Source organism: Kogia breviceps, chromosome 1 (assembly GCF_026419965.1).
Source record: "Kogia breviceps isolate mKogBre1 chromosome 1, mKogBre1 haplotype 1, whole genome shotgun sequence".
Taxonomy (NCBI): domain Eukaryota; kingdom Metazoa; phylum Chordata; class Mammalia; order Artiodactyla; family Physeteridae; genus Kogia; species Kogia breviceps.
In genome coordinates this window covers 26,864,159-26,890,726 of record NC_081310.1, presented here as the reverse complement: position 1 = coordinate 26,890,726, position 26,568 = coordinate 26,864,159, and the positions used below count along the sequence as shown (strand labels likewise).

General features: G+C 44.7%; 1 protein-coding gene across 1 annotated transcript in view; it reads left to right on the top strand.

Moving 5' to 3' along the window:
* NIBAN1 (niban apoptosis regulator 1) overlaps positions 1-25,243 on the top strand; it is a 171,590-nt gene extending 146,347 nt beyond the window's left edge. Inside the window, exons 9-14 of the mRNA XM_059040608.2 lie at positions 6,269-6,456; positions 9,422-9,583; positions 11,235-11,345; positions 13,724-13,831; positions 17,896-18,007; positions 20,271-25,243. Of these exons, the coding sequence (XP_058896591.1) occupies positions 6,269-6,456; positions 9,422-9,583; positions 11,235-11,345; positions 13,724-13,831; positions 17,896-18,007; positions 20,271-21,406 (1,817 nt within the window). The 3' untranslated portion in view covers positions 21,407-25,243. The remainder of the gene's footprint in view (positions 1-6,268; positions 6,457-9,421; positions 9,584-11,234; positions 11,346-13,723; positions 13,832-17,895; positions 18,008-20,270) is intronic.
* The last annotated feature ends 1,325 nt before the right edge of the window (positions 25,244-26,568 follow it).

Below are 26,568 nucleotides of genomic sequence, written 5' to 3'. Positions count from 1 at the left end.
AGTTTCAGAGGAGAATTAAACGAGGGACTTGGAAGGAGATGATAAGACTTGAAATGGAGCGTGCTGGTGGTGCTCTTAAGGGCCTCCTCTTGGAAACTTCAGCGACACAGAGTGGAGGAAACATTGCTGCTTGCCTTGTAGTGGTGCCTGTGCATCCTGATGCTGCACCTCTCCCGTTGTAGCCCTTCTTATACCAAATTGTGATGGCTCTGCTCCTGCCCTCTCCCTGCTGTAAGCTCTCTAAGAGCAGGGCCGTGCTGCTCTGGTTCATTCAGGTATTCCCAGTGCCTAGTACCATGCCTGGTATATGCAGACTCACAGTGAACATCTGAATCAGTGAATAATGGATTTTCCTTTAACAAGAGAAAAACTTTTGGCTTAGAGTCAGTAAATCTGGATCCTACAGATCTTCCTCCACTTACGATGGGTCTACGTGCCAATAAATCCATCCTTAAGTTGAAAATGCATTTAGCACATCTAACCTACCAAATACCGTAGCTTAGCCTAGTTAACCTTAAACACGCTCAGAACACTTATATTAGCTTACAGTTGGGAAAAAATCATCTAACACAAAGTCTCTTTTTAATAAAGTGTTGAATATCTCATTTAATTTGTTGAATACTGCACCAAAGATGAAAAACAGAAGGTTGTCTGGGTACAGATGGTTGTCACTGTATCAGTTGTCTACCCTCGTGATGCAGTGGCTGATGGGAGATAGCGGCTGCTGACACTGCCCAGCATCACGAGAGAGAATCTTACTGCCTATCACGAGCCCCAGAAAAGATCAAAATTCAGAATTTGAGGTACAGTTACTGCTGAACGCCTATTGCCTTCACACCACTGTAAACTTGAAAAATCGTTAAGTCCAACCATCCTAAGTAGGGAACCGTCTATAGTCCCGGCTCTAATGTTAGCTGGTCACGTGTGCTCAGGGAGGTCACTCGACTTCTAGGTGCCTCAGTGTCCTCCTGTGAAATCACAAGGGCCCGTGAGACCGGGGTCAGCACACTGTGGCTCTTGGGCCAAAGCTGGCCTGCCACCTATTTTTGTAAATGGCATTTTATTGGAAGCCAGCTGTGCCCACTCATTTATGTACTGGCTGAGGCTGCTTTCATGCTACAAAGGCACTGCTGAGTCGTTAGAACTGAGACCTTAGGGACGGCAAAGCTGAAAGTGTTCCGTATCTGGCCCTTGAAAGAAAGAAGTTTGCGTGTTTCCACACAAGAGAACTTAGATGACCTCTGAGGAATCCTACAGGATAAAATTCTATGGTTGTGCATTCTTACATCCCAAAAGGCATGCCACACTGAACCTCATTTCAGAGCGAAAGCATGCCGGCTCATCTGTGATTGTGTATCAGCAATCTTCTTATATAGTCAGTTTTCAAATTATTCACTCACTCATTCATTCAAAAAATAGTCACTAAGGGCTTTCTGAGCAAGGCGATGGAGCTTTAGCAGTGAACAGGGAAGACCCAGTTCCTGTGCTCAAGAGACTTCGAACCTGATGGGATTTTCTGCTTGGTGGATTATCCTCTGCACTTCAGGCCCTGTTCATACTGCAGCCCAGCTCGCTCCAGGCTCTTCTACCAGGCCCTCCTGAGAGGAGGTTGGAGGAGGCATAACTAGAGCAAAGGAGTGTGTGTCTGAATCTGTTCAGGTGACGCCTTCTAAAGCCAGATATAAATTAACTTCAGAGTGTTTTCTGTTTCCTATCACCCAGGTCTCTTATTCCTTTATTAGCTCAACAGATCTAGAGTTGACTATACATTGAAATGCTTTATACGGCTTAAAACTGCCAACACCCAACGCCTGTGCCCGGATACATTCTTGTTGTCTGGAGCTGAGCTGAGCCTAACAGTGGCCATTCTCATGGCCTGAATTAAACCGGTCTCTCTTTCTCTCTTGCCTAAATCTCTGGGGCTCCAGTATATTTCACATAAAATGGAAAAATATTCTGCCCTGGACTAGTTTTTGTTTCCTAAAGGAAGCCTTGAAAGGAAATCGTGATCAGGTCTTTTTAAAACGGAATATCAGAAACACATTGTAACCAGGCCTTTGGTTCTCTCCCTTTAAAACAAGAAAGTGCACATCAGGCTGCGTTGATAAAGGACTTTGGATTTCAAAAAAAAAAAAACCTTTGGGAGTGTTAAAGTAGCAATCTCTCCATTTCTTCCCATATGACTCTTTTTTTTTTTTTTTTTTTTTTTTTGCGGTATGCGGGCCTCTCACTGCTGTGGCCTCTCGCGCAGGCCTAGCGGCCATGGCTCACGGGCTTAGTTGCTCCGCGGCATGTGGGATCTTCCCGGACCAGGGCACGAACCCGTGACCCCTGCATCGGCAGGCGGATTCTCAACCACTGCGCCACCAGGGAAGCCCCCATATGACTCTTGAGAGTGAAGCAACTGGCTTAAGTTCTGCCCCACAAATACTGACTCATTTAATAAGCATTTATTCTGCTCCTGCTGAATACAAGGTCTATGAAGAGTCAAAGAAGAAGACATGATTTTACAAGTAGAAGAGGATAAAAAGCGTGTCACAGATACTGAAACAGAAGGAAAAATATTACAAATGCCATAAAAGAGGCAAGAACAGAGAGCACAGCAGTTCCTAAGCAGGAACCATTTCGACTTCAAAAAACCATGTGGGCTCCTCACAATGAGAGTACTGTTTTAGTGTCAGTTGATGGGAAAGAATGGTAATGCTAACAGGTATAGTAAGAACTAACAGTTACCGAGTACTTCCAGAGGGTCACATAGGGTTCTGAGCACTTTGAACACAGTGAACTCATTTAATCCTCACCGTAACCCTCAGAGTAATTACTCTCATGATCCTCATTTTACAGATGAGAAAACTGAGGTAGAGATTTAGAAATTTGCCTGAGATTCCAAAGGCAGAGTGTTGACAGTCAGGCCAAACCCAGCCCCCAGCCCCAGCATTTTCTCTCTTAATCACTCTGCTCAACTGAATTAATGTCTGGCTCTTGAATTAATGTGTCACAACGCATGACTCATTACAGCAGCATCTCTGCATCCTTGAAAAATATCAGAGCATACCTGTGTGGGATGTAAAATTTATTCGATCATTAGGGAAACACCAGCAGACCATAGTTCAGGAAGCTGTGTGGTGGTTCCGGGCATGAGGCTGTCCTGAGTAGGTGAAATTTAAACTTGGCCTTCAGGAGGTGAGTAGGATGTTTACAAGCAGAGGTGGAGGAAGGAAGGCACAGGTGAAAGGAACACTGAATAAAGGCACAGAGAGGGGGCTGGAGTACATGGTGGTACATAGGCAAGGGGGGATCAGGCAGAGAGGAACATGGCCTTCCACGACCCCTCTCTGTGCCTCTCTCTACCCCTATGCAGCAGCAGACATCAGCCAGCTGCTAAATCTTTTATGTATATTACCCGTGTTCATGATTATTCTGAAATTTCAATTAGACACTTTTCAAAAAGTTCTTCTCTCAGAGTTAATTTATAAATAATTCATTTATCTTCCTGGCAAATAATTTTGCATTTTGGTATCAAGTAAGTTATTTTTAAGAGTCAGAGACTGTTTCATATTTGAATCATACAATAGAAAGGGGTTTTTCCCTAGTAATTGTATGACCTGGTTAATATTTTATATCTCAAATATTTATGAGTTACTCATAGTATCAATAGTATTGGTCATCTCAGATTCTCAGAGTAAGAGGCAGTCTGATCCTCTGTAACTCTGTGAAATATTTCTGCAAATTGAAATGAGAATGTGGCCACTTGTCTCACCATAAGCAAGTTATTTGCCAATAAAAATAAAGAAATAGGGCTTCCCTGGTGGCGCAGTGGTTGAGAGTCTGCCTGCAGATGCAGGGGATACGGGTTCGTGCCCCGGGTCCGGGAAGATCCCACATGCCGCAGAGCGGCTGGGCCCGTGAGCCATGGCCACTGAGCCTGCGTGTCCAGAGCCTGTGCTGCGCAACGGGAGAGGCCACAACAGTGAGAGGCCTGCATACTGAAAAAGAAAAAGAAATATATTTGAATTATAATTCTGGATCTGAAAATTAGGGTGTGACCTTGGTTGAAACAGCTATCATCTCCAGACCCCCTTTTTCCCATCTGTAAAACAAGGGCCTGGACACTGAGATGAATTTGTACTTCTTTGATCCCGTACAAGGTTAGGTGACTTAAAGAGTTCCCCAAAGCTAGACTTCCATCCACAGAGGGAGCTCAAGCCTCTTCCAACTCAGACTTGCTTTACTGCATTGCTGCTTCCAAACCTGGTTAATCATGAGAATCACCTTAGCACTTAAAAAGAAATGCAGATTTCCATGTTGTATCCAGACTTACTGAATCGGGATCTTTACTACGCCCCTCTTTTTGACCCACCTCCTAGAGAAATGGAAATAAAAACAAAAATAAACAAATGGGACCTAATGAAACTTAAAAGCTTTTGCACAGCAAAGGATACCATAAACAAGACCAAAAGACAACCCTCAGAATGGGAGAAAATAGTTGCAAATGAAGCAACTGACAAAGGATTAATCGCCAAAATTTACAAGCAGCTCATGCAGCTCAATATCAAAAAAAACAAACAACCCAACCCAAAAATGGGCAGAAGACCTAAATAGACATTTCTCCAAAGAAGATATACAGATTGCCAACACACACTTGAAAGAATGCTCAACATCATTAATCATTAGAGAAATGCAAATCAAAACTACAATGAGATATCATCTCACACCAGTCAGAATGGCCATCATCAAAAAATCTAGAAACAACAAATGCTGGAGAGGGTGTGGAGAAAAGGGAACACTCTTGCACTGCTGGTGGGAATGTAAATTGATACAGCCACTATGAAGAACAGTATGGAGGTTCCTTAAAAAACTACAAATAGAACTACCATATGACCCAGCAATCCCACTACTGGACATATACCCTGAGAAAACCGTAATTCAAAAAGAGTCATGTACCAAAATGTTCATTGCAGCTCTATTTACAATAGCCAGGACATGGAAGCAAGCTAAGTGTCCATCAACAGATGAATGGATAAAGAAGATGTGGCACATATATACAATGGAATATTACTCAGCCATAAAAAGAAATGAAACTGAGTTATTTGTAATGAGGTGGATAGACCTGGAGTCTGTCGTACAGAGAGAAGTAAGTCAGAAGGAGAAAAACAAATACTGTATGCTAACACATATATGTGGAATCTAAGAAAAAAAAATGTCATGAAGAGACTAGGGGTAGGATGGGAATAAAACACAGACCTACTAGGGAATGGAATTGAGGATATGGGGAGGGGGAAGGGTAAGCTGTGACGAAGTGAGAGAGTGGCATGGACATATATACACTACCAAATGTAAAATAGATAGCTAGTGGGAAGCAGCCGCATGGCACAGGGAGATCAGCTGGGTGCTTTGTGACCACCTAGAGGGGTGGGATAGAGAGGGTGGGAGGGAGGGAGACGCAAGAGGGAAGAGATATGGGAACATATGTATATGTATAACTGATTCACTTTGTTATAAAGCAGAAACTGACACACCCTTGTAAAGCAATTATACTCCAATAAAGATGTTAAAAAATAAATAAATCAAACGGCAGTAGTTCCTCTGAGAAGTAAGAGTATGGTTACAATTTTTTTTTTAATCCCTCTTTTTGATTTTCTGTACTCTTTATGTTTCTGTCACTAAGCATGTCATCCTTGATTATCAGAAAAAATAGCGTGTGTTTTAAAATTGGGGGTGGGGATGGGGAGGCGGGGTGGCAAACCAGTTGGAATTTGTTTCCATTTGCCCCACAAAAAGATGGTACTTGAGTTTTTAAAAAGGCCCTTGAGAAGCGGGGAGGGGAATTGAATTATATTGATTGATTAACTCTTAGAAAAATGAATTAAAACTTAAGACATTGTGTTTTTAGAAAACAAACTATGAATTTATAATGATGATGACTGATAGGAAATAGATGGGCCATTGGCATTTTCTTTTTTTTTGTCATAGGCATTATATATTCATAGGGACCAAGCAGAAGAATGCATTTCATCCCAGGGGAGAGGTAATCTTGGGGAGGGGAGAGATTCTCCTTGTTCCAATTCTCAAAGAGAGATTCTCTTTGCTGGTTTTCCATTCTGGTGAGTGCTGGCACAGGACTCACTGTGTTGGTCTGTCTTGCCCAGTTGAGCTTGCCTTGGCTGTTAAATAGCTCTGTGGGGCACTGTCCAGCCTGGCCCCGCTCCAGTGCCTCTGGATCCAATTCTTCCATCACTCACAGTTTTCTGGCTATTTCCTACCTCAGCGATGGTGGCTCAGCCAGCGGAGAGAAGTTGTGCAGAGAGTGTGCAACCGTTCCTGGCATCCATTCTGGAGGAGCTCATGGGACCGGTGAGCTCAGGATTCAGTGAAGTACGTTCACTCTTTGAAAAAGAAGTGGATGAACTTAACCAGAACTTTCAGACCACCAAAGACAGTGTCCAGCTAAAGGAGGTAGGATACGAAGCCAGGGAGGGGAGTGTGAATGGTCTGCCTGGGACTGCCTTTTTGTGGGTCTGTATCTGCATTCATTCATTCTTTCCTCCCTCCCTCCCTCCCTCCCTCTCTCCCTTCCTTCCATTCAGCTGTCTTCCATCTATTCATCTAGCCTTTCTTCGATTCATTCGAACACATTACTCATTCATCCATCTATCTACCTGCTTTCCTTTATGAATGCTCTTCAAGTTGCAAAACTGATAACATGCTTGTATAAGGTAAACAATATACAAAAATACTTATATAAAGGCAAAATTAATCACCATCACCCATACCCACCTAATTTTAGTCCACCCCCAACTTCTAAGTCCTCTCCACTTCCAACTCCCTGAATTAACTAATATAAATAGCTTAGTATGTATTTTCACCTGCTTCTCCCTTGTTCATACAAATATAGACACGTATATCCTCATTTATATAAATTCTGTTTGTTGGTTTGTTTGCTTCCAGAAGTATTGACTCATGATAAAAACCAATGTTTCTCAAAGTATGGTCCTTGGACCAGCATCATCGTCATCATTTGTCTGCTAAAAATGCAAATTCTCAGGCACCACTGATGATTTACCAGATGAGAAACTCTGGGGTAGGGCCCAACACTCTGTTTTAACAAGACCTCCAAAGGACTTGATGTAGCCTAAAATTTGAGAATCACTGACAGACATAACTGGGCAGCTTTGTTTTACACTTGCCATATCACGATGGACATCCCTACAAGTCAGTGGATAAAACCAGACACCTCTGTTTCTTTCCCTTTCTTTTTTTTTTAATGCATACATACACAAAATTGTATATAAACAAAAGATCATTTGTAAATATTCTGAGATTTCTTATTGTAGCCTTTTTTTGAACTTAACTTTACTCTCCCTCCTCCTCCCATATCCCCTCCCTCCACTCAAGCAACTAGTGTTAACAACTCAGCATATGCTATTCTGTGCTTTTCTCCATGCTCATATAGCCTATAAAACACACACATTTTGTAGGCTATGTTTTTTTAGGTAGTTTGCTCTTAGAAAAATGGGATTATATTATGTATACTGCTCTGCTTTTCAGTTTTCTCATTCAAAAATACCTCATGAAACAATTTTTAAGTTAACTGTTCTAGCTCTAAATCATTTTTTATAATAACTGCATAATATTTCATGTATGAATATACCATGATTTATTCAATCATCCATATGTTGCTAGCACCATGAACAAAGCTGCAATAAATAATCTTGTTATATATATTCATTTACTTTGATGCTTTTATTTCTATGGGATAGATGCCTAGGACAGGATTGCTAGGTTGAAAGGTAGGAATATTTCTCATGTTAACTGATGTTTCCATTTGCTTCCCCAAAAAAGTATTAAAATTTTACAATTCTACCAATTGTACATGGCAGAGGACTTTCTCCTTTATATTCCTGTCAGCATTAGGGAACCACTTGTTTAACTTCTTCCAGTCTTACAGGAGCAAAGTGGTAACCGATTGATTTTTTCCTCTCCTGTCTGTTTAATTGATATTTAAAAAAATAGACACATTACAAATTATATGTCAAGGGGCAAGTTTGACAGCATGCTTTTGGTCATTAATTCTACTTCAGTGAGGTTCTCCAGAACTCACTTCTTAAAGGGAGTAATATTTTCCTTTTACAAGCACAATGAAAGTGGGCCCTTGTTAAATTCTTTTTTTTCTTATAAATAACGAAGTTGCTGTATCTTTTTAAAATTAATTAACACTTATTTTTGGCTGTGTTGGGTCTTCGTTGCTGCACATGGGGTTTCTCTAGTTGCGGTGAGCAGGGGCTACTCTGTTGCAGAGCACGGGCTCTAGGCGCATGGGCTTCAGTAGTTGTGGCATGCAAGCTTAGTAGTTGTGGCTCGCGGGCTCTAGCACGCAGGCTTAGTAGTCATGGCATGTCCCCTGCATTGGCAGGCGGATTTTTAACCACTGAGCCACCAGGGAAGTCCCCTTGTTAAATTCTTGTTTAGAGAAATCTAGAACACTCTAGATTTATCTCTTTTCTGTAACCTGAAACTCAGACAGCACATCCTGTATTATTCACAATCACCCTGTTACTGTGTTACTCCCCAGTTCTCCCTAGGCCTCCATTTTCAGCACCTTTCTTTCTGTCTTCTCTTTCTCCACCCACCCTCCTGTTTATTCTAGATCTCCAATATTCAGAATAATTTTTAAAATTACTTTTAAATAAGCTTGGAAAATTAGATGCATTCTGTTGGCAAAAGCACTCATAGTGTAAGACTATGTTGATAATACTTGAGGTCCTTAATGGATGAGGTCAGCTGCTGTCCTCTTGCTGGAAGTCATATGGCCTCATCGATCAAGTTATCACTTGCACAAACTAGAGGAGGGGGGACCTCAGGTTTTAAAACTGGATACCTCTTCTAGGCTAGGCCTCTTCCTATCTCACCCACCTCCCCATCCACTAGCAGAGGAAAGCCCTTGGGCACTGACAGAGCCTCAGAGAACTGTGGGGACTCTGGCTTTACTCTTTGAGTCCAGGGGGCATCCTGAACTCCCTGGGATTTTCTGAGAGGGATGTCACTCATTAAAGAGGCTTTGGAGGCTTGTGAGCCAACAGCAGTTCCATGTGCCAAAGAGCCTTCCTGAACTCTTGAGCTCTGGAAGTGGGTACTTGGAGTCCATCAAGAGCTTGACAAGACTGAGCCCCACTGAATGCAGCCCTGGGAGCTTCCATCGTCCAGTTGATTCTTCTGCCAACCTCTATCCTAGCAATAGAGCTGCCCTAGGAACCCATCCAAGAACAGAAATAAGACAATGAAGATGTCACAGATACAGTGATCTGAGAAGTGATTCAGTCGAATAACGTGTGATCGTTTAGAATGTATGTAATATGTAATAGTCATGTAATAGAGTTCCTAAGTCTGAAGGTGTGTAATTTTTCCCTTCACCAAACTGCAGCATCTAGACCGGCTTATGAATCTTCCATTGGATTCCGTGAAGATGGAACCTTGTTATAGTAAAGTCAACCTGCTTCAGGAGCACCTGCAGGACCTCAAGAGCCGCTTCAGATTCCCCCACATCGATCTGGTGGTCCAGAGGACGCAGAACTACATGCAGGAGGTAGGGGCGGTGAGGTCATCCCCGTGGATGAGGGCGGGGGAGCAGAGAGACAAGTGCGGCAAATGAGACAGGTGTACTAGTGTAGCTCAGGGAAATGAGGCCCATTTCTCTAGCCACCATGTTGAGTGAGGACATATTTTGTGCTGTTCCAGCTGGCTTATCTTTCCTCCATGTTGACGAGCATCATAAACGAGAGCTATGTCAGGGAAATAAAGTAACATTAATAGATAATTACTTGATTTGTCAAATCAGTGCTATTAATGTTGGCTGCAGATTAGAATCATCTGGGAGCTTTTAAGAAATACTGAAGTCTAGGCCACACTCCCAGTGATTTTGATATTATCTTTTTGGTAATTAAAAAAAAAGTTTCTTTCACTCCCATCCCTACTGCTTTTCATATGCAGCCAGGATGGGGAACCAAGTGGCTTGAATCAATTCCCTAACCTAGTTAAAAGTCAATCAATCAGTCAATCAGTCAATCACAGCTTTAAATTGGGATTTCTGGGGTCTACTTGATAGGTTCCTTTTTTTTTCCCACAAGGAACTTTTTCTCCAGGGCAGGAGTGAATAGCTCAAACTCGTTCCATATTCTAATGCTTTCAAAATGAAGGAAGGGTTTGATCATTGAAGCCGTTAAGGGTTTGATTGTGAAGCCTACTTCACAAATGTTCGTTCGAAGGGAGGAGCTTCCTGTGGGTTGGACACTGTGCCAGATTCCACTTTGGGGAGCTGATAGTGAGACAGATTCTTAGATAAATTCACTACAGCGTTGAAAGTGCTGAGAGAGAGGTATTGTGTCGGATGCTTTCGGATCACAGGCTTGGGGAAGAAAGGAGATTTTTTTTCTTAAAAGTTATAGGCGGGATTAAGTGACACACTTTATTATCTAACCTCTGAGTTGTGAGGGATTAAACACAGACAAGGAACAAGATTGGTCAACGGTTTGACTGAAGTCCCTTTGACAGTACTGGACCCCGGTGAGACAGGTACAGGCACAAGTGCAGAGAATAAGAAATCGGAACTACTTCCGTTCCCTAACCCACGAGCATGTCAGCCACGGTCTCCACTGAGCTCTGACCCTGCCTCCCTTCCCAGCCTGGCAGAGAAAGGAAGAGAAGTGGTGGCGGGGGGGCGGGGGGAGGCTGGAAAATGGAGTGAGAGATGTGCCAGCATAGTTGACATCCATCTGAAAGTGGAGGTGCAGAGCTAAGGGGCTACCTCACTTCATTAAGCCCTGACCACAGGCACCAGAGAACACAGGAAGGAGATGACCACAGGAGATGATGATATCCTCAACCCCATGGTCTTGGGGTTTCCCAGTTAAGGGTGGAAGGAGAAGAGATGAGAAGAAAAGATACATACATGTGTACATACATGCATGGTGTGTGTGTGTGTGTGTGTGTATGTGTGTGTGTGTGTGTGTGTGTGTGTGTGTGCTTCCCAACCTCTTACTGGTGCCACTGTGGCCATGGGCCTATGCATTTCACAGTCCGTGTAGTGGGAGGAGGACCTGTTGCCCTGGGTCACCCACAGGCTAGTGACCATCTTTGGTGGTCATCACCTCCTTCTCTCCAAGTTGATTTAGACTTGGAGAGGGTAGTGATCCCAGCCTGTAACTGTGGTCTGTTTCTGTGTTGCTTTTGGTTTCTAGCTAATGGAGAATGCGGTATTCACTTTTGAGCAGTTGCTCTCCCCACATCTCCAAGGAGAGGCCTCCAAAACCACAGTCGCCATTGAGAAAGTTAAGCTCCGAGTCTTAAAGGTACAGTTAGTTGTTCTCTCATTTGTGGGAAGCATGAAGCAAGAATGGGACCCATTTGTTTTGTTAAGTGGAAAATACCAAGTTCTCTGTTTCACTTGCCTCCCCTTTAAAAAATCTTTCCCCTTCTCTTTCCTGCCTGAGACACCCGTGACTATCACCTAGCAGCAGTTCCACCAGGACTTTCATGCCTATTCTGCCATCTAGTGGCTACTTTAGGGACCACAGGTCCTCAGCATCATTGTCACTTCCTCAGCCAGAGGTGACGTGTCCAGGCTTACTTGCATAGCAATTGGACTTGATATTTATTGGCTATCCACTATAAGCGAAGGATTGTGATAGGTATTGCACAGAATATAAAAATAGGCAAGGCACACCCTCTTTCTTCGAGGAGTTTACAGTATAGTAAAACCTATTTAAATTAACCATCGTGTTACCTGCTGTATGAAATTGTTTTAAATGTGCTTCACGCATAAGTGTATATTAAAATGGCTGTAATAATAGGAGCTTACATATATAGGTCATATCTTTAAGCTTTTTTTAAAAAAAACCCAGACTTCCCAGGTGGCACAGTGGTTAAGAATCCACCTGCCAACGCAGGGGACACAGGTTCAATCCCTGGCCCAGGAAGATCCCACATGCCGCGGAGCAACTAAACCCCTGCACCACAACTACTGAGCCTGCGCTCTAGAGCCTGCGAGCCATAACTACTGAGCCCACGTGCGCCTAGCGCCCGTGCTCTGCAACAAGAGAAGCCACCGCAATGAGAAGCCCACACACCGCAACGAAGAGTAGCTCCATTCACCGCAACTAGAGAAAGCCCGCGCGCAACAACAAAGACCCAACGCAGCCAAGATAAATTTTTTTAAAAAGATTCTGTTTCATTTGATCCTCACAAGAACCTTTGAGATCATTGGAATATGTCTCCATTGTAGAAATGAGGAAACTGACTTCCTAAGACATCACATGACTTAACGTAAGCTCAACAGGCTAGTCCGTGGTGAGCTTAGAGCTAAAACTATCCCTAAGCCTAGACCACTAATTTTGTATTACCTACTTTCCCTAAGCAGGGCTTTGGAACAGAAGATCAAAGTCTCACAGAGTCTAGGAGGTGGTCCCTGAATTTCAGACCTAATCTTTTTTTTTTTTTTTTTTTTTTTCCACGGTACGCGGGCCTCTCCCTGTCGTGGCCTCTCCCGTTGCGGAGCACAGGCTCCGACGCGCAGGCTCAGCGGCCATGGCTCACGGGCCCAGCCGCTCCGCGGCACGTGGGATCCTCCCGGACCGGGGCATGAACCCGCATCCCCTGCATCGGCAGGCGGACTCTCAACCACTGCGCCACCAGGGAAGCCCCCAGACCTAATCTTAATGCCTCACAGGCAGTAGGAAACTCTGGCAACCAAATCATTGAGATTAAAAGCAATATTTGTCACGGTAACACACAAAATAATGAACCTGCCATTGAGAAAGAAAAGGTAGTCTCAATGTCAATGCAACGTGCCACATCAACACAATTTGTACCTCTCAGGACAGTCCATCTCTTCCCTGGACGCTTTTAACTACAAGAACATACTTCCTAATGCTAAGCCAAAGTTCTCACCACTGGTGATTCTAGTTCTACCCTCTTTGTTCATGTCCTTCTTCCACGTGGTAGCCTTTGGTCGTTTGGATAGAGCTACGATTTTGGCCCAAGTTATTATCTCCAGTATAAATCTCTTTAACCATTCTTTATTTGGCCTGACCACTCGGCTCACATGCCTGTGACTGTGCTCCAGTTTGTGCCTTCCCCACTTTAAGGCAACACCTAAAACCAAGCCCTGGTCTCTAGGTTTGGATGTTCCATGTAGAACAGAGTGAATAATCATCTCTCCAGTTCCAGATACTGCACTTCTTTGGTTAACATGCCATGGTGTTAATGTAGCTGTGAGCCAGATGCTCTCTTTCCTTGTGGAAATCGTTACAACCTACCAATCCTGCTCTCAGGATGTAGAGTGAAGGAAGGAGGTGATCATGCCTCCCAGGGACCAGCTCAGGACAGGGGTGATGAAATAGTAACTCATCTCCCAGTTCTGTCTTCAACTTTCTAGCACAGAAGTCACTCTGTTTTTTTTTTTAATCTTACCTCAGTTTCCACATGTGTAAGAGGGGAGGGTAAGATGGGTCATTATCAGTCATAACCTTTACTTAGAGTGTGAGAGAATTGCACAGAAAGATCTCTGAAACCTTGGAACACCACAAGGGTCCTCAGAAATTGGGGGGGGGGGAAGGGAGACGAAGTGAGTAGCTGAGTTTTTTGTTTAAGCAAAAGTGAACAACAACAAAAAGAGTGAACAGCTTGTAATGTTGCTATTTAGCCTATGTTTCTATCTCTGTATTGACAGCAATATGATTATGACAGCAGCACCATCCGGAAGAGGATATTTCAAGAGGCGCTGGTTCAAATCACACTTCCCACCGTGCAGAAGGCACTGGCGTCCGTGTGCAAACCAGTAAGGGGATGGGTTACTCCAGAGCCTGCTGTTGTTGCCTATGAAGTTGAAGCAAATTTTTTTGGTCATGATGTGCTTACAAACAGTATTTGACCAGGGAGGGGTCAACAAACTTTTCCAATAGATAGATAGTAAATATTTTAGGCTTCACGGCCATACTGTTTCTGTTGCAATCACTCAGTTCTGCTGTTGTAGCACTGAAGCAGCCATAGGTGATACATAAACAAATGGGCAGTCTGTGTTCCTATAGTACTTTATTTACAAAAACAAGCAGCTGGCTGGATTTGCTGACCCTTGGACAAGACGAAATCTCAAAGGGTAATAATCAGAGCTTGAGCCAAGTTAAGGGTTGCCATAGAATGCCTGAGGATACCAGGGGTTCCTCATTATGGTGTGACTCATAAGTCCAACGTGTCCTCTGAAACTTGACCTCTACATCCATGAAGAGACCTTAAGTAACACGATTACAGAAGGCTATTTGTTCTGTGAAATCCAGTAAGGTATGCTTACTGAAATCAATGAAACTGAAACCATTTAAAGCTGCCACGAACACTAGGCAACCAGTGACAGCCACGACTGTGAAGATGTGACTTAGTCTGTAGAGAAGGGTCATGGATGAGCCAACTATGGAGGCTGGGTCAAGAGCTGGGTTCAAGTCCCAGCTCCTCTGTGTATGAGCTCTGGGGCCTCGGGCAAGTCACTTTTCCTCTCTCTTGGCCTAGATTTCATCAAGAAAATGGAGATTATAATACTTTGCAGTATCCTTCTTAAGACTGAGAAGGCTAGGGTGATACAGTGAACATTTGATAAGTGCTTGCCATGTGCTTGGCACGTTGTATGCATTGTCTCCATGACAATGGTTGTCATGACAACCCTATGAAAAGGTACTATTTATATCCTCATTGCACAAATGAGGAAGCCTGAGGGGCTAAGTAATGGGCCCAAAGTCACAGAGCTGGGAACCACCAGAGTTTGAACCCCGATCCCACTCACTGATAACATGGTATGTACTCAGAAAATGGTATTTACTACTACCTCTACTACTGCTACATGATCTATGAGCTGGGACATTTGCAAGGCCGGCTCCCTCTTGGCACAAATGATAAAGAGCTTTTTAGAATTTAAAAAGGGCTTTTTGGCAACTTAGAGAGTCTCCAAGCACTGGAACATTAAAATCCTTTGCATGAGTTATTTTACTGCGGAAATTTCTTTGGTCATTTTTATACTCTGTAAATGCTGTTTTTCTTCAGAAAACCGTGGGCATTTCTAGTACCTGGCACTTATTTCTGAGGGTATATTTCTTTCATAGAAAAGGATTTGATCAAATCAGGGCAGTAAAGAATCTGTCTATATGATTGTCTCTTGCCTGACGTGGATAGAAAAGTCCAGCCATCCAGAGGATGACTCAGTCCACCTTGGACATGTCTGCACACAGATGTTCTGCTTATTTTTCTTTTCCAATTCCAAAGGCAATTTGGGGTCCTTGGAGCCACGTCCTCCCATGAGGGGAGAAGAGTAAGGAAAGCCCCCCTTCCTGTCTGCTCCCCTTTTTCCAGGAATCCGCAGTTGTACCCAATCTGTAAGAGGCTCTTGTGATTTTTAATCAAGAGAGACTGGTTTCAAGAGAAAGGCCCAGCGTTTTCAGTAATGAAGGATATTGTATCAGGGTCAAGAAATTTAAAAACATCTGGATTTACAGAATAAATAGATTAGGGGAGCACCTGCTTCAGAGAAGGATTCTTTATTTTACTGAAGTGTGTTTCCCTTGGTTCTTTAAGTCACAGCTTCCAAGATCTGCGGTACTCAACCCAAGCTGCATCTTAGAATTGCTTGGGGAGATTTTTTTTTTTAATTCTGGGGCTTCCCTGGTGGCGCAGTGGTCGAGAGTCCGCCTGCCAATGCAGGGGATACGGGTTCGTGCCCCGGTCCGGGGAGGATCCCACATCCCGCGGAGCAGCTGGGCCCGTGAGCCATGGCCGCTGAGCCTGCGCGTCCGGAGCCTGTGCTCCGTATCGGGAGAGGCCACAACAGTGAGAGGCCAGCGTACCGCAAAAAAAAAAAAAAAAAATTCTGATTCTCCCAGACCCACCCTCAGGGATTCCAATTTAATGGATCCAGGGAATTAAATATATGTCACAGTTTGATCAATTCAGTATAGAAGACCTGTTTTGTAAAGTGTATGCATCACAATAAGTTCCCCTAGAAATGATTACAAATGATAGAATTATTTAGCTGGTTGAAAGTTTAAAGGTCTACTGTTTATTTATTCAGCAAACATATATAAAATATGTATCAAATACGATCCAGGCGCTGTGCCAGGACAGTGTCCCTGCTGTCCTGGGGTTCACAGCCTAGAGGCAGGAGACAGGTACACAGTGGGCTTTGTGCTGAGCACAGCAGAAGCCTTGTGGGGAAGTGTGACAGCAGAGTTCAGAGGAGGGTGCCCAACCCTTCCTATGGGGGAAGAGAGGGCTTCCCAGAGTCATGTTTTCACCCAGTCCTGAGGGATGAATTACAGTCAGGGCGCTAAGGAACGGAAGACCACATGGGGAGATGAAAGGTGTTGCAGACCTGAGCCTGTGCCCCTCTTTTTGCAGAGGTAGACAGAGTCACAGAGCCGTGACCTGGCTTGCCTAGGGTCCCACAGCTAGTCCAGGGCAGTGTCCAGTTCCTGGGCAATGCTCTTCCCATGTGGCACTTTTCTGTGTGTCTGTCCTGGCTCACAGACCCTCTTGAGGTCATGGAAGCTCATGTCTCTTCAGTCCTGTGGCTTTCCCTAGGGTGGGTACAAAGGGGTCCCATTATTACCCACTGTGATCTGGTCCTGGGCTATAGACCCCCAAGTCCTAGCACTGAGAGTTGTCTGAATGTGGTGGCTTCTGGTCACCCGCTGTAAATCTTCTCCCTCCAGGCAAAACGCTTTGAATCCCACTGCTAAGTCCTTGGCTCTCTAAGAACCAGGTGTCAGGAGCCCTCCCCCAGCACCACCAGGTGCAAGGATTACTGAGTTAATCATTAGGATATGATTTAGTTCATTTTGATCCACGACTTGACCTCATACCAATAACAGGCAAGCCATGTGGAGACTCTTGGAAAGCCGGAAGTGTTAAAGGATTTTGCATGACGCCTGGATTGCCTTAGATGGAATCAGTGAGTTCCAGGGCCTGTTGGAGGGAAAGAGGAGAACATTTCTGAAGAGTCCTTGACTAGAGATTCTCCACACCTGAAAAGGGGTGCCATCCTAGCAGAGTTAAACATACCTCTACTCTAGGACCCAGCAATCTCACTTCTAGGTGTACACTCAAGATAAGTAAGTCCTAAATCCACAAAATCATGCACAAGAATATTCATAGCAGTTATGTTCATAACAGTCAATATCCATCCATAGGAGTATAGATAACAATCTTAGTTTACCCATATAACGAGTGCCATTTATCAATAAAAAGGAATGAGCTACTGCTACATGTGGAAACATGGACGAATCTCAAAAAACAAACACAAAAAAAGAATACAGGATTCCATTTATATAATTTTAAAGAACAAGAAAAACTGATCTATTGTGATAGACACAAGATCAGTGCTTATCTCTTGGGGTGGGAGGAGTGTAGACTAGAAAAGTGTATGAGGGTGATGGAAGTGTTTTCTGTCTTGATCTGGGTTATGGTTACATGAGTATATTTATACATTTAAAATCATTGAGCTGTACTTTTAAAATGTGTACATTTTTCTGGGTATAACTTATACCTTAGTAAAGCACTTTCGGCATTTAAAAAAAAAAGCAGAAGCAGAGAGGGAGGAAATGTGTTGGTTATGATGAAAAAAAGGAGGGCCGCAGACCCACGGACAAGGCCTTGAGATGATCAGAATCTCTGGTGTCTGCCCCCTCGAAGGGCATAGAGCATGTCCCCAGTACAGGGGATGGTGCCTGTGGAAAGGAAAGGGAAATAACCAATGCATCACACTCCAAGAGGGCATCACAAGTGACAGCCGTCCTTTCCATAGCTCCTCTGAGAACTGGCATCTCATTCTGTGTCCCCTTTGTCTTCTTATCTCTTCCTCTACAGGAGCTTCAGAAATATGAGCAGTTCATCTTCGCAGATCACACCAATATGATCCATGTTGAAAATGTCTATGAGGAGATTTTACATCAGATCCTCCTTGATGAAACTCTGAAAGGTAAGGAAGGTTTCCCTGGTGCTGGGGAAAGCTCTACATAGAGGGGAGTACCCCTGAGTGGACCCTGGGAGGCCAGCTAGGTTTTATCAACAGGAATGAAGGGATAGGATGGGAATAAAACACAGACCTACTAGAGCATGGCCTTGAGGACATGGGGAGGGGGAAGGGTAAGCTGTGATGAAGTGAGAGAGTGGCATGGACATATATACACTACCAAATGTAAAGTAGATAGCTAGTGGGAAGCAGCCGCATAGCACAGAGAGATTAGCTCGGTGCTTTGTGACCACCTAGAGGGGTGGGATAGGGAGGGTGGGAGGGAGGGAGACGCAAGAGGGAGGGGATATGGGAACATATGTATATGTATAACTGATTCACTTTGTTGTAAAGCAGAAACTGACACACCATTGTAAAGCACTTATACTCCAATAAAGATGTTAAAAAAAAAGGAATGAAAGGGGGAGAGGAAATTGACACGAGGAGCTGGGGAGACAGAGAACAGGGACAGAAGGGATGTCCCCTAAGCAGTCATGATTTGGCTCACACACCACTGGCCGTTAGATATTATTTCTATTTCAATCCAGATAAGGACTCTGTGAGATGAGATTTTCAAGCTTCATTTTTCAGATGAGAAAGTTAAGGCTTAGAGAGATTGAACCCAGGGTGTCTCACGAACAGCTATCTTCCTCCAACTGTTGCAGACAGAACAGAGGAAAAAGGGCCCTCTTCTCAGCCACAGGCTCACAGCCCTCCCGAGCCTGGAGGGGCTGATTCAGTAGCAGGGCTTCCCAGATGCTCTGCTTTCTCAGCACGTTCCTCACCTCTGCTCAGCTGGACAGAAAGACACTGGACAATGACTCTGTCTTCTTTGAGTCTTGTTAAGACTGTAGCACCCAGTGTCCCATGGAATCAGTCCTTGTTTGGGATAGCAGTGTAGATAGGAAAACTTTGATAGAAATAGGCTGGAGAGGGCCATCCCTAAAACTATAGGCCTGAAACATATCTGGTCTCCACAAAGAGCGTCGCCAAAACCCCTCCACAAAGAAAGCTGGCCAAGCACAAGCCCCAGGTCCAGGTAGCTCAGCCAGTGAGATAGGGACTATAAAGACGTCAGCACAGTATCTGCACAAAGGAAGGGCTCAGTCAGGGCCACTGCTGGTCCACCATAGCACCTTTGGGCAAATTCGAAAAAGGCTCCCTTCCTCCAGACACCTGACTGCTCTCTGTCAAAAAATTGTCACGAGGGCTTCCCTGGTGGCGCAGTGGTTGAGAGTCCGCCTGCCAATGCAGGGGACACGGGTTCGTTCCCCGGTCCGGGAGGATCCCACATGCCGCGGAGCGGCTGGGCCCGTGAGCCATGGCCGCTGAGCCTGCGCGTCCGCAGCCCGTGCTCCGCAACGGGAGAGGCCACGACAGTGAGAGGCCCACGTACCGCAAAAAAAAAAAAATTGTCACGATATACTGATTTGGTTCGAGCAGGACATGCTACTGCTGCCTGCTGGAAAATTACTACGCGGAATACCCACATCTATGCCGTCTCTGATGTGAATGGCACCCCCTTGGGTGTGAGATCATTGGGCACTGTGCAACCTGCACAGCCAGAGGCAGAGGCTGTTTCTCAAAAATGTCAGCTGCTGGTTGTTATTGTTGAGTTTACTCCTCTCAAGGCCTCTAGGGCTGAGTTAGAGGTACATAGGCCTTCAGTTTGGACACTGCAGGTCAACAGAGCTCTCTCTGCATGCTCAGTACTGAGGATCCATTACAGTTTCAGGACTGGACTTTTGAGTAAAAGCAGAGAAAGTGAAGGCCTGTTCTGCCCTAAAGGAGTTCAGTCCAAGTAGGCAAACTGGAGCCACACATACTAGCAGCTAATGAAATGGGATGGGAGCCTCCGTGGGTGATACAGATCATGCTGTTATAGATTTGAGCTCCTTGAAAGCCAAGGCCATATTTTATTCATCTTTGGATTCTCAGAGTCTGTCCCATAGTTGACGTCCGGTAAACGTGTGCTGTCTGAAGAAGTAAATGAGTGAAGGAATGAATGAATGAGCGTTACAGAGGTTCAGGGTTTGGAATGAGTTTGTAGGCTCTGGTCATCAGGGAAGACTGCCTGGAAGAGGGTGGAGGTAAGCTGGAACTTGAAATTGGGAAATTTTGATGGCCAGAAAAGCTGAGAGGGGAGTTTGGCTTCTGGATACAAATCAGAAAATCCAGGTTGGCCAGGGCAGAGTATTAACATTATGTTTTGTTTTCTGGTATCCCTCAGTGATAAAGGAAGCTGCTATCCTGAAGAAACACAATTTATTTGAAGACAACATGGCCTTGCCCAGTGAAAGTGTGTCCAGCTTAACTGATCTAAAAACCCCTGCCGGGTCAAACCAGGCCAGCCCTGCCAGGAGAGCCTCAGCCATTCTGTCAGGAGTTCCAGATAGTGAGATCCTGAGTAACGAGGTATTCCAGGAGTCAGGGGAAAAGAAACAGCCGGGGGTCCCTAGTCCATTGGCCACAGGAGAAAGCCTTTGTTTCCCTGTGCCCAGCCCAGCCCCAGATGGGGACGGGCAGGTCATCATTTCAAGCACAGATGACCCTGTTGTGGATCCTGTGGCTGCAGAAGACACAGCAGGAGCCTTGGGCAAACACTCGTCGGAGCCGGAATCTGGAGAGACTCACGAGGCCCAGGAACCCACCCAGGAAAAGCCAGAGCCCACCTCTGCCTCGGGCTCCTTGGAAGAGCTCAGAAATTTGTTGACGGTGACCACTGAAGTACCCGTGGAACCTGCTACGCCTGAGATTGAAGAAGATACAAGTAAGGAGACCCTTGTTCCCCAAGAAATTGAAAAAGAAGAGGGAACAACCCAAAGCTACACAGAGACCAATCAAGCAGCTGCCTCTAGTGAGGTCAACAGCGAAGAAAGTGAGGTCAGTGAGAGGGAGGCCCATCCTCCCTCTCCCGAGGCTGAGGCTGGTGGGGTAGAGTTGGGGGCGTCTGCAGAGGCTCAGCCAGCCTGCGGGGGTCTCAGCGAGGGCGCCAGGGCCCCAGGCCCCTTAGAGGAGCCAGCGGAGACCAGGGAGCCCACGGAGAGGGAGCTCACAGCGGGGGCTTCCAGACTGGACGCCCTTGAAGGAGGAGGGCCCAGGTGTGCTGTGGAGGCTGAGGCTATGCCCCAGGAAGGCTGCAAGTTAAGTTCTGACCCCGTCAGCCCCAGTGAGAGGCAGGTTTCTCTGGAAGAAGAGGCGGTGGGAGGGAGTCGCAGCACAGCCCAGGCTACCGCTAGTGTGGAGGCAAAGGAGAGTAAGGCCGCCCGCGTTCACGAGTGTCCGTGGGTGGCTGAGAGGGACGCAGACACCGATAGCCCAGATTCACGGAGAGAAGATCCCCAAGAGCGGCCCTCGGAGGAGTGAAAGGGACAGTCCGCCAAAAGTCTTGCTTTGAACAAACTCAGCCAGAAGGATACAGCTCAAGGGTACCCTTAGGGGTGGCCTGCAAGTTGTTACCAGAGCAAGAAGAAAAAAAAATTATGAAGTACTTCCTTAATTTGTGTAATGAAGCTAGAGGGAATGCGGGTAGAGCGTGTGCGCTGAGGCAGACCTTTGTGCAGTGGAACTGTTCTGCCCTGAATCACTGCTTTAGCATTTTGACAGGAATCACAAAGGTAACGCAGTGTGTGGGGTGAGAGGCAGCTGAGGGTGTCCGGGAGGGAGGGTGCTGCGGAGGAGACAGTCGGAGCGCTCTGCACATTCTCTTCTGATACACTTCAAGGCTTCTGAATTTTCTGTAAGAATGCAAAGGCATACTGTAAATGCAGCTTCGCCCGTCTACTTACTATACCAGCCTCACGGTCTCTTAAGGACTCAGCATTAGTCCACATTCAGGCTGCAAGAAAGGGAGGTGGTGACCGTCAGTCTCCCCTGCTGTGTGCAGAGCCCACAGAGCCTGAGAGATCATGCCGGAGACATCTCAGGGGAAGCTGAGCAGAAGGGGATGAAGGTTGTGGTCTGTGCAGCTGTCGGGGCCTCTTCCTAATTGTGCTATCAATTTCGTACTAATTAATCTTGTTAATTCTTATAAATTAGTCACTTTTTGGAGAAAATCAGATGAGACAAGGACATTTCCTGGGCATGTCTGAGCCTGAAAGCATTCCAAATTAGCCTTAGACTGTGCAGAGAAAGAGCTTAGCTGAATTATCAAGCATCAAGCCTACCAATTAAACAGACATCATTTGAACAGCTCTTCTAGGCCACATGCTGTGTTAGGCACAGTCACAACAACAACAAAAGAACAAAAGAAAGAAAGAAAAAAAGGAAAAGATAAGGTGCTTGTCTAGTATAAATTAAAAGGCCCAAAGGAATTTAATCTAAAAGAAACAATATGCCAATTTTCAAACCATGACAACTTTGTGTCTTTCCATTGAAACAGTCCTGGTTTATTCTCAGGAGGGAATGAAGTGAATAAAATGAATTTAAAAAGAAAGAAAGAAGAAAAGAGGGAAAGAAAAGGGAACGAGAAAGGAAGAAAGAGAGAGAGAGAGAGAGAAACCAAGCTATAGATCATTAAGCTCCAAAGATGTTACCAGAAATGGAAATTATTTGTTCAGTTGTTCAGCAAGTTGAGTCTTGTTATGTCGCAGGCACTGGGATACTGTGGTGAAAATGACTCTGCTCCTTTCTCCCAGAACTTACACTTTAATGGAAATAGACGGAAATACATCTTCTAAATGGATCTTGACCTCTACCTGTTAATGTTAAAGGTGGAATGGACTTACTTGTAAAAGATTTAAAAGATGTTGTCCTCTTGTCCTTCAGAAAAATACCAGATTATTTCCTGAAAGCTTTAGTCCCAGTTCCACATCTTGAAGTTTCCTTCCACAAATTTTAATATTAGAGCCCAACATATTGTCCTAAGAGCTTGTTTTGATCATCAGCAAGTAGTTTATGTCAGTGTTTTACAGAATTTGTCCCAGAGTTTGACCATTTAACCAGGAATTAAAATGTCTCCCTCTCCACCTCTCCATGAAGAATTGCTTGGATTTCTAGGTCATAAGGGATGAAAAATAATCAGTATCAGTGTACTCTCGTATTGAATTGTTTCAACTTCTCTTTCAGTGTTCAGACCCTCACGTTTGTGAAGGATCTCATTGTAGGTAAGGAAGGTGGAGGCCACTCCTCCCCTGTTCCCTGCAACACCCGTGCTCACTCATATCCTTGCGTTGGCCGCAGAATATTACAATTATGTTTACCTCCTGTCTCTCCAGGGGCTCCTTCCTTCAAGGACAGACACTAGGGTTTAGTCATCCTTTGTACTTCCTGCACACACACAGCTTTGAATAATGGCTCCCTGCCTTCTCAAGTCACTTTAATATCCCTAGTGCCTAACAAGGAACTGCTTGTGTCAGGCTGCTCAGGAAATGTGAGAACTGATCACCCACCACACCGCTGTGCCGGGGCTATTTGGGGCTTGCTGTCAGGCAAGGAGATGTTTTTATTTGGGCTTTCTGCCCTTGGGGAGTCTTCTCTTAAATCAAGTCCAAAGTCCAAGGGGCAGGTGGCCAGATGGTCCGATGTGTTGCCCAGTAAGGCCAGGAGCCAAAGGAGCAGTACCCAGCCTCGGCAAGGACTGCCCTTCTCTCCGGGAGAACTGTGACCAACAAGCGAGGAGGTCAGGGCCCAGGCTGAGCCCACACCGGAGTTTCCCAGCTTCCTCCCTTGGCTCACTCCGGGGCTTTTGGCACACCTTGGAAAGCTAAGAGATTTTTCCAACCCTAAATGAGAGTACCTGTCACTTCACTGGATGGATGAACATCCATCAGTGCCCTCCCTTCACCTCTCCGTAGACCAGAGGCACCCAGACACCAAGTGGAAGGATATAGCTGAGAACACAAGGAATTTTTCTGTACATATTTCACAAAAGACAACTCCACTAGATTAAGTCCGATGATTGTTCCATTTGAAGATGGAACAGGAAATGAAAGTGCATTGCAATGTCCTTATTTGTTTTAACACGTTGAGCGGAATAGCTTCATATTACCATGAGTTTGTCTTGCTTTTAATACAGACTTATCTGTGTTGCTTCAGTGGTTTCCAGGTTGGAGCAAGGTTATTGTGATTTAAATGAGCAGTGCAAAAAGCCTCTGCAGGCTGCTCTGGGGATCTCTCTTACGGGCAAATCATAAAACCTCAAGACATGGTCTTCAGCAAAAATTCCATGACTTTAGTTATGTTACTATTGACTTTTCACAAAGAAAGAGTATTCTCCTTGAAAAATAATTAGCTTGTCATTTTTTTCCTTTGCAGCTTAAAGACAGTAGTGCCTTGCATTATGCAGAGTAAACTCTCTTTTCAAAAAAAAAAAAAAAAAAAAAAAAACGTATTTTAGAGACCACAAGGATAAGATTCCAGTTTGTCCAAAAGCTTTAAAGGGGCTGAGTGTGAAGAGCTACAGGTCTTCAGGCTCGATCTTCTACGTTTTATTACAGAGATTCTCAAGTCTGGTTTTATAACCTTCAGATTGGAGCCAGTGATTTCAAAGGGTTCCACAATTTTCTCAGACAAGTGATTTTATTTCTTTATAAAAAGCGATAAGTGATATATGCTACACAGCAATTTTAATTTGGGGAAGAGAAGGACATCACTGACTAAAACAATAATACAATTTCACTAGGCAAAAAAGTTGGCTACATGTGCCTTCTTACTTTACCATAAACAAATGGGTTTTACGATTTTGCCTTCTGAAGTCTGCAACCTCAGCAAAGAAATCTACACTGTGGATTGATTTTTCTGGTCACTATAGAAAGCATATAAACTTAAAACACTTTGTAACGACATATTTACTCTGCCAAGTGCCTATATTGCAATAAAATGTTTGTCTTTGAAGAAGTGTCCAATGTCATATTTATTTGGAATGGGACTGGTTTCATCTTTTAAGCATATGTCATACTTGAGCTGGGAGGAAGGGTCCTCAGAGACAGAAGGTGAGTCACTGTTGTTGTATTATGGAACTTTTTACTTTTCTGTCATCAGGAAAGAAGCCACAGGGAAGTCACTTAATGTCAGTTGTAATTATGCTTTTAAAATGCATATGTTAGTTTCTGTAGGAATTGGATTACGTCTCTAACGCAGCAATGGGCAGTTATTCTTGATGTAATTGAACTGCCGTTCAAACAAATTTGTTTTCAATGGGCAACACTGAGCAAAATATTTATCCTTTCTATAATTATAATTAAAACAATATTTACTCACCAATATCCACAGTTGATCATTCATCCGTAAATTCATTCATCCAAAAAACAATGATTGTGTTTGCAGGCGCTCTAGTGAGTGCTGGAGAAACAGAGGTGAACGCGGTGGACACGATCCCTGTATCCGTAACCTCGAATTCTCAGGGTGGACACGGCCAGGGAGAGCTCAGAATGGGTGGTTGCTTCTTCATCTGGCATAAGCGTTGGCTATGATCTCAGCTTTAACTTTATCTACACCAACAGCTTCAGGCAAGAGAGGAAGAAAACCTGGAGAAATCAAGTTTGGTGGTGATGGGGATACTGTGTAGCATAAGCTTCACCACTCCCGCTCCTCCTTCCATACCAAAATTCTGGTATGTAAGAATCAGTCTCAGGGTGGCTCCCCCAGAACTTCCATGTAGGGCCAATAATCAGATTGGAATTAGAGGGAGGGGTGGGAATTTGAAAGCACTTTTGCATGTTTTTTCTTAGATTTTATGTTTATCTGGTGTGGCTAGGATGGAACTGTTGGAGGTCCCGGGAAGGGTCAACTACAGCTTTTCTCTCCTCACAAGCTTCGAGCCCCTCCTGGTTGAACACCTCTCAACCTTTGCCACAGCCTCCCCTTTGTCAAGAATATCTGTCCCTCCCTTCCCCACCTGGCCAATTCCCTCTCCTTCTCCTGTAAGAGTCAGTACAAGTCAGGCCAGTTTCCCCTTCCCGCTCCCGCCCCCAGTAACACTTTGCTGAACTCTCAGCCAAATGTACTTGCTCACTTCTGCTCACCTCCTCTCACTGCTGCAGCCATATTCCTGTCCTGTGCCTTGGGGCAGGGACCCTGCCTTTAGTCTTTGAATCGTTAGCACAGCATAGGTCCCTGCATATAGCAAGTGCTCAAGAAGTGTTGAATAAATGAATAAATCTCCCCAATCCCAGATGTAAGAGACAAGTGGAGATATAGCTGGTGATCCCTTAGCACATAATAAGGATCTGTGATGCTGGGAAGTTTACCCACCCTCGGTCTACTTAGATAGTTCTGTTTTAGTGATAGGACTTGATCCTGGGTTTTTGCACACCCATCCCTCTTGTGAGGGAGCATCGGAGCCCAGTTGCCCCCAAATCAAGCTAGCTACTATGAACCACCTCCTAATTTTCAGGAAAGTAGCCTCCACTGGGTTTTCCTGTGGTCCCTATGGGGTCAACAATGCAAAAAGTTTAAGAAGTTTACCATTGAATGGCATCCAAATCTGTGAAGCATGAGCAAATGCCTGAGAATTAATGGACAGCATCTTCCTTCTAGCAAGCCCTCTTCTCGAGGATGGCCAAGGAGCAGGGAAGAAGATGAGGTCC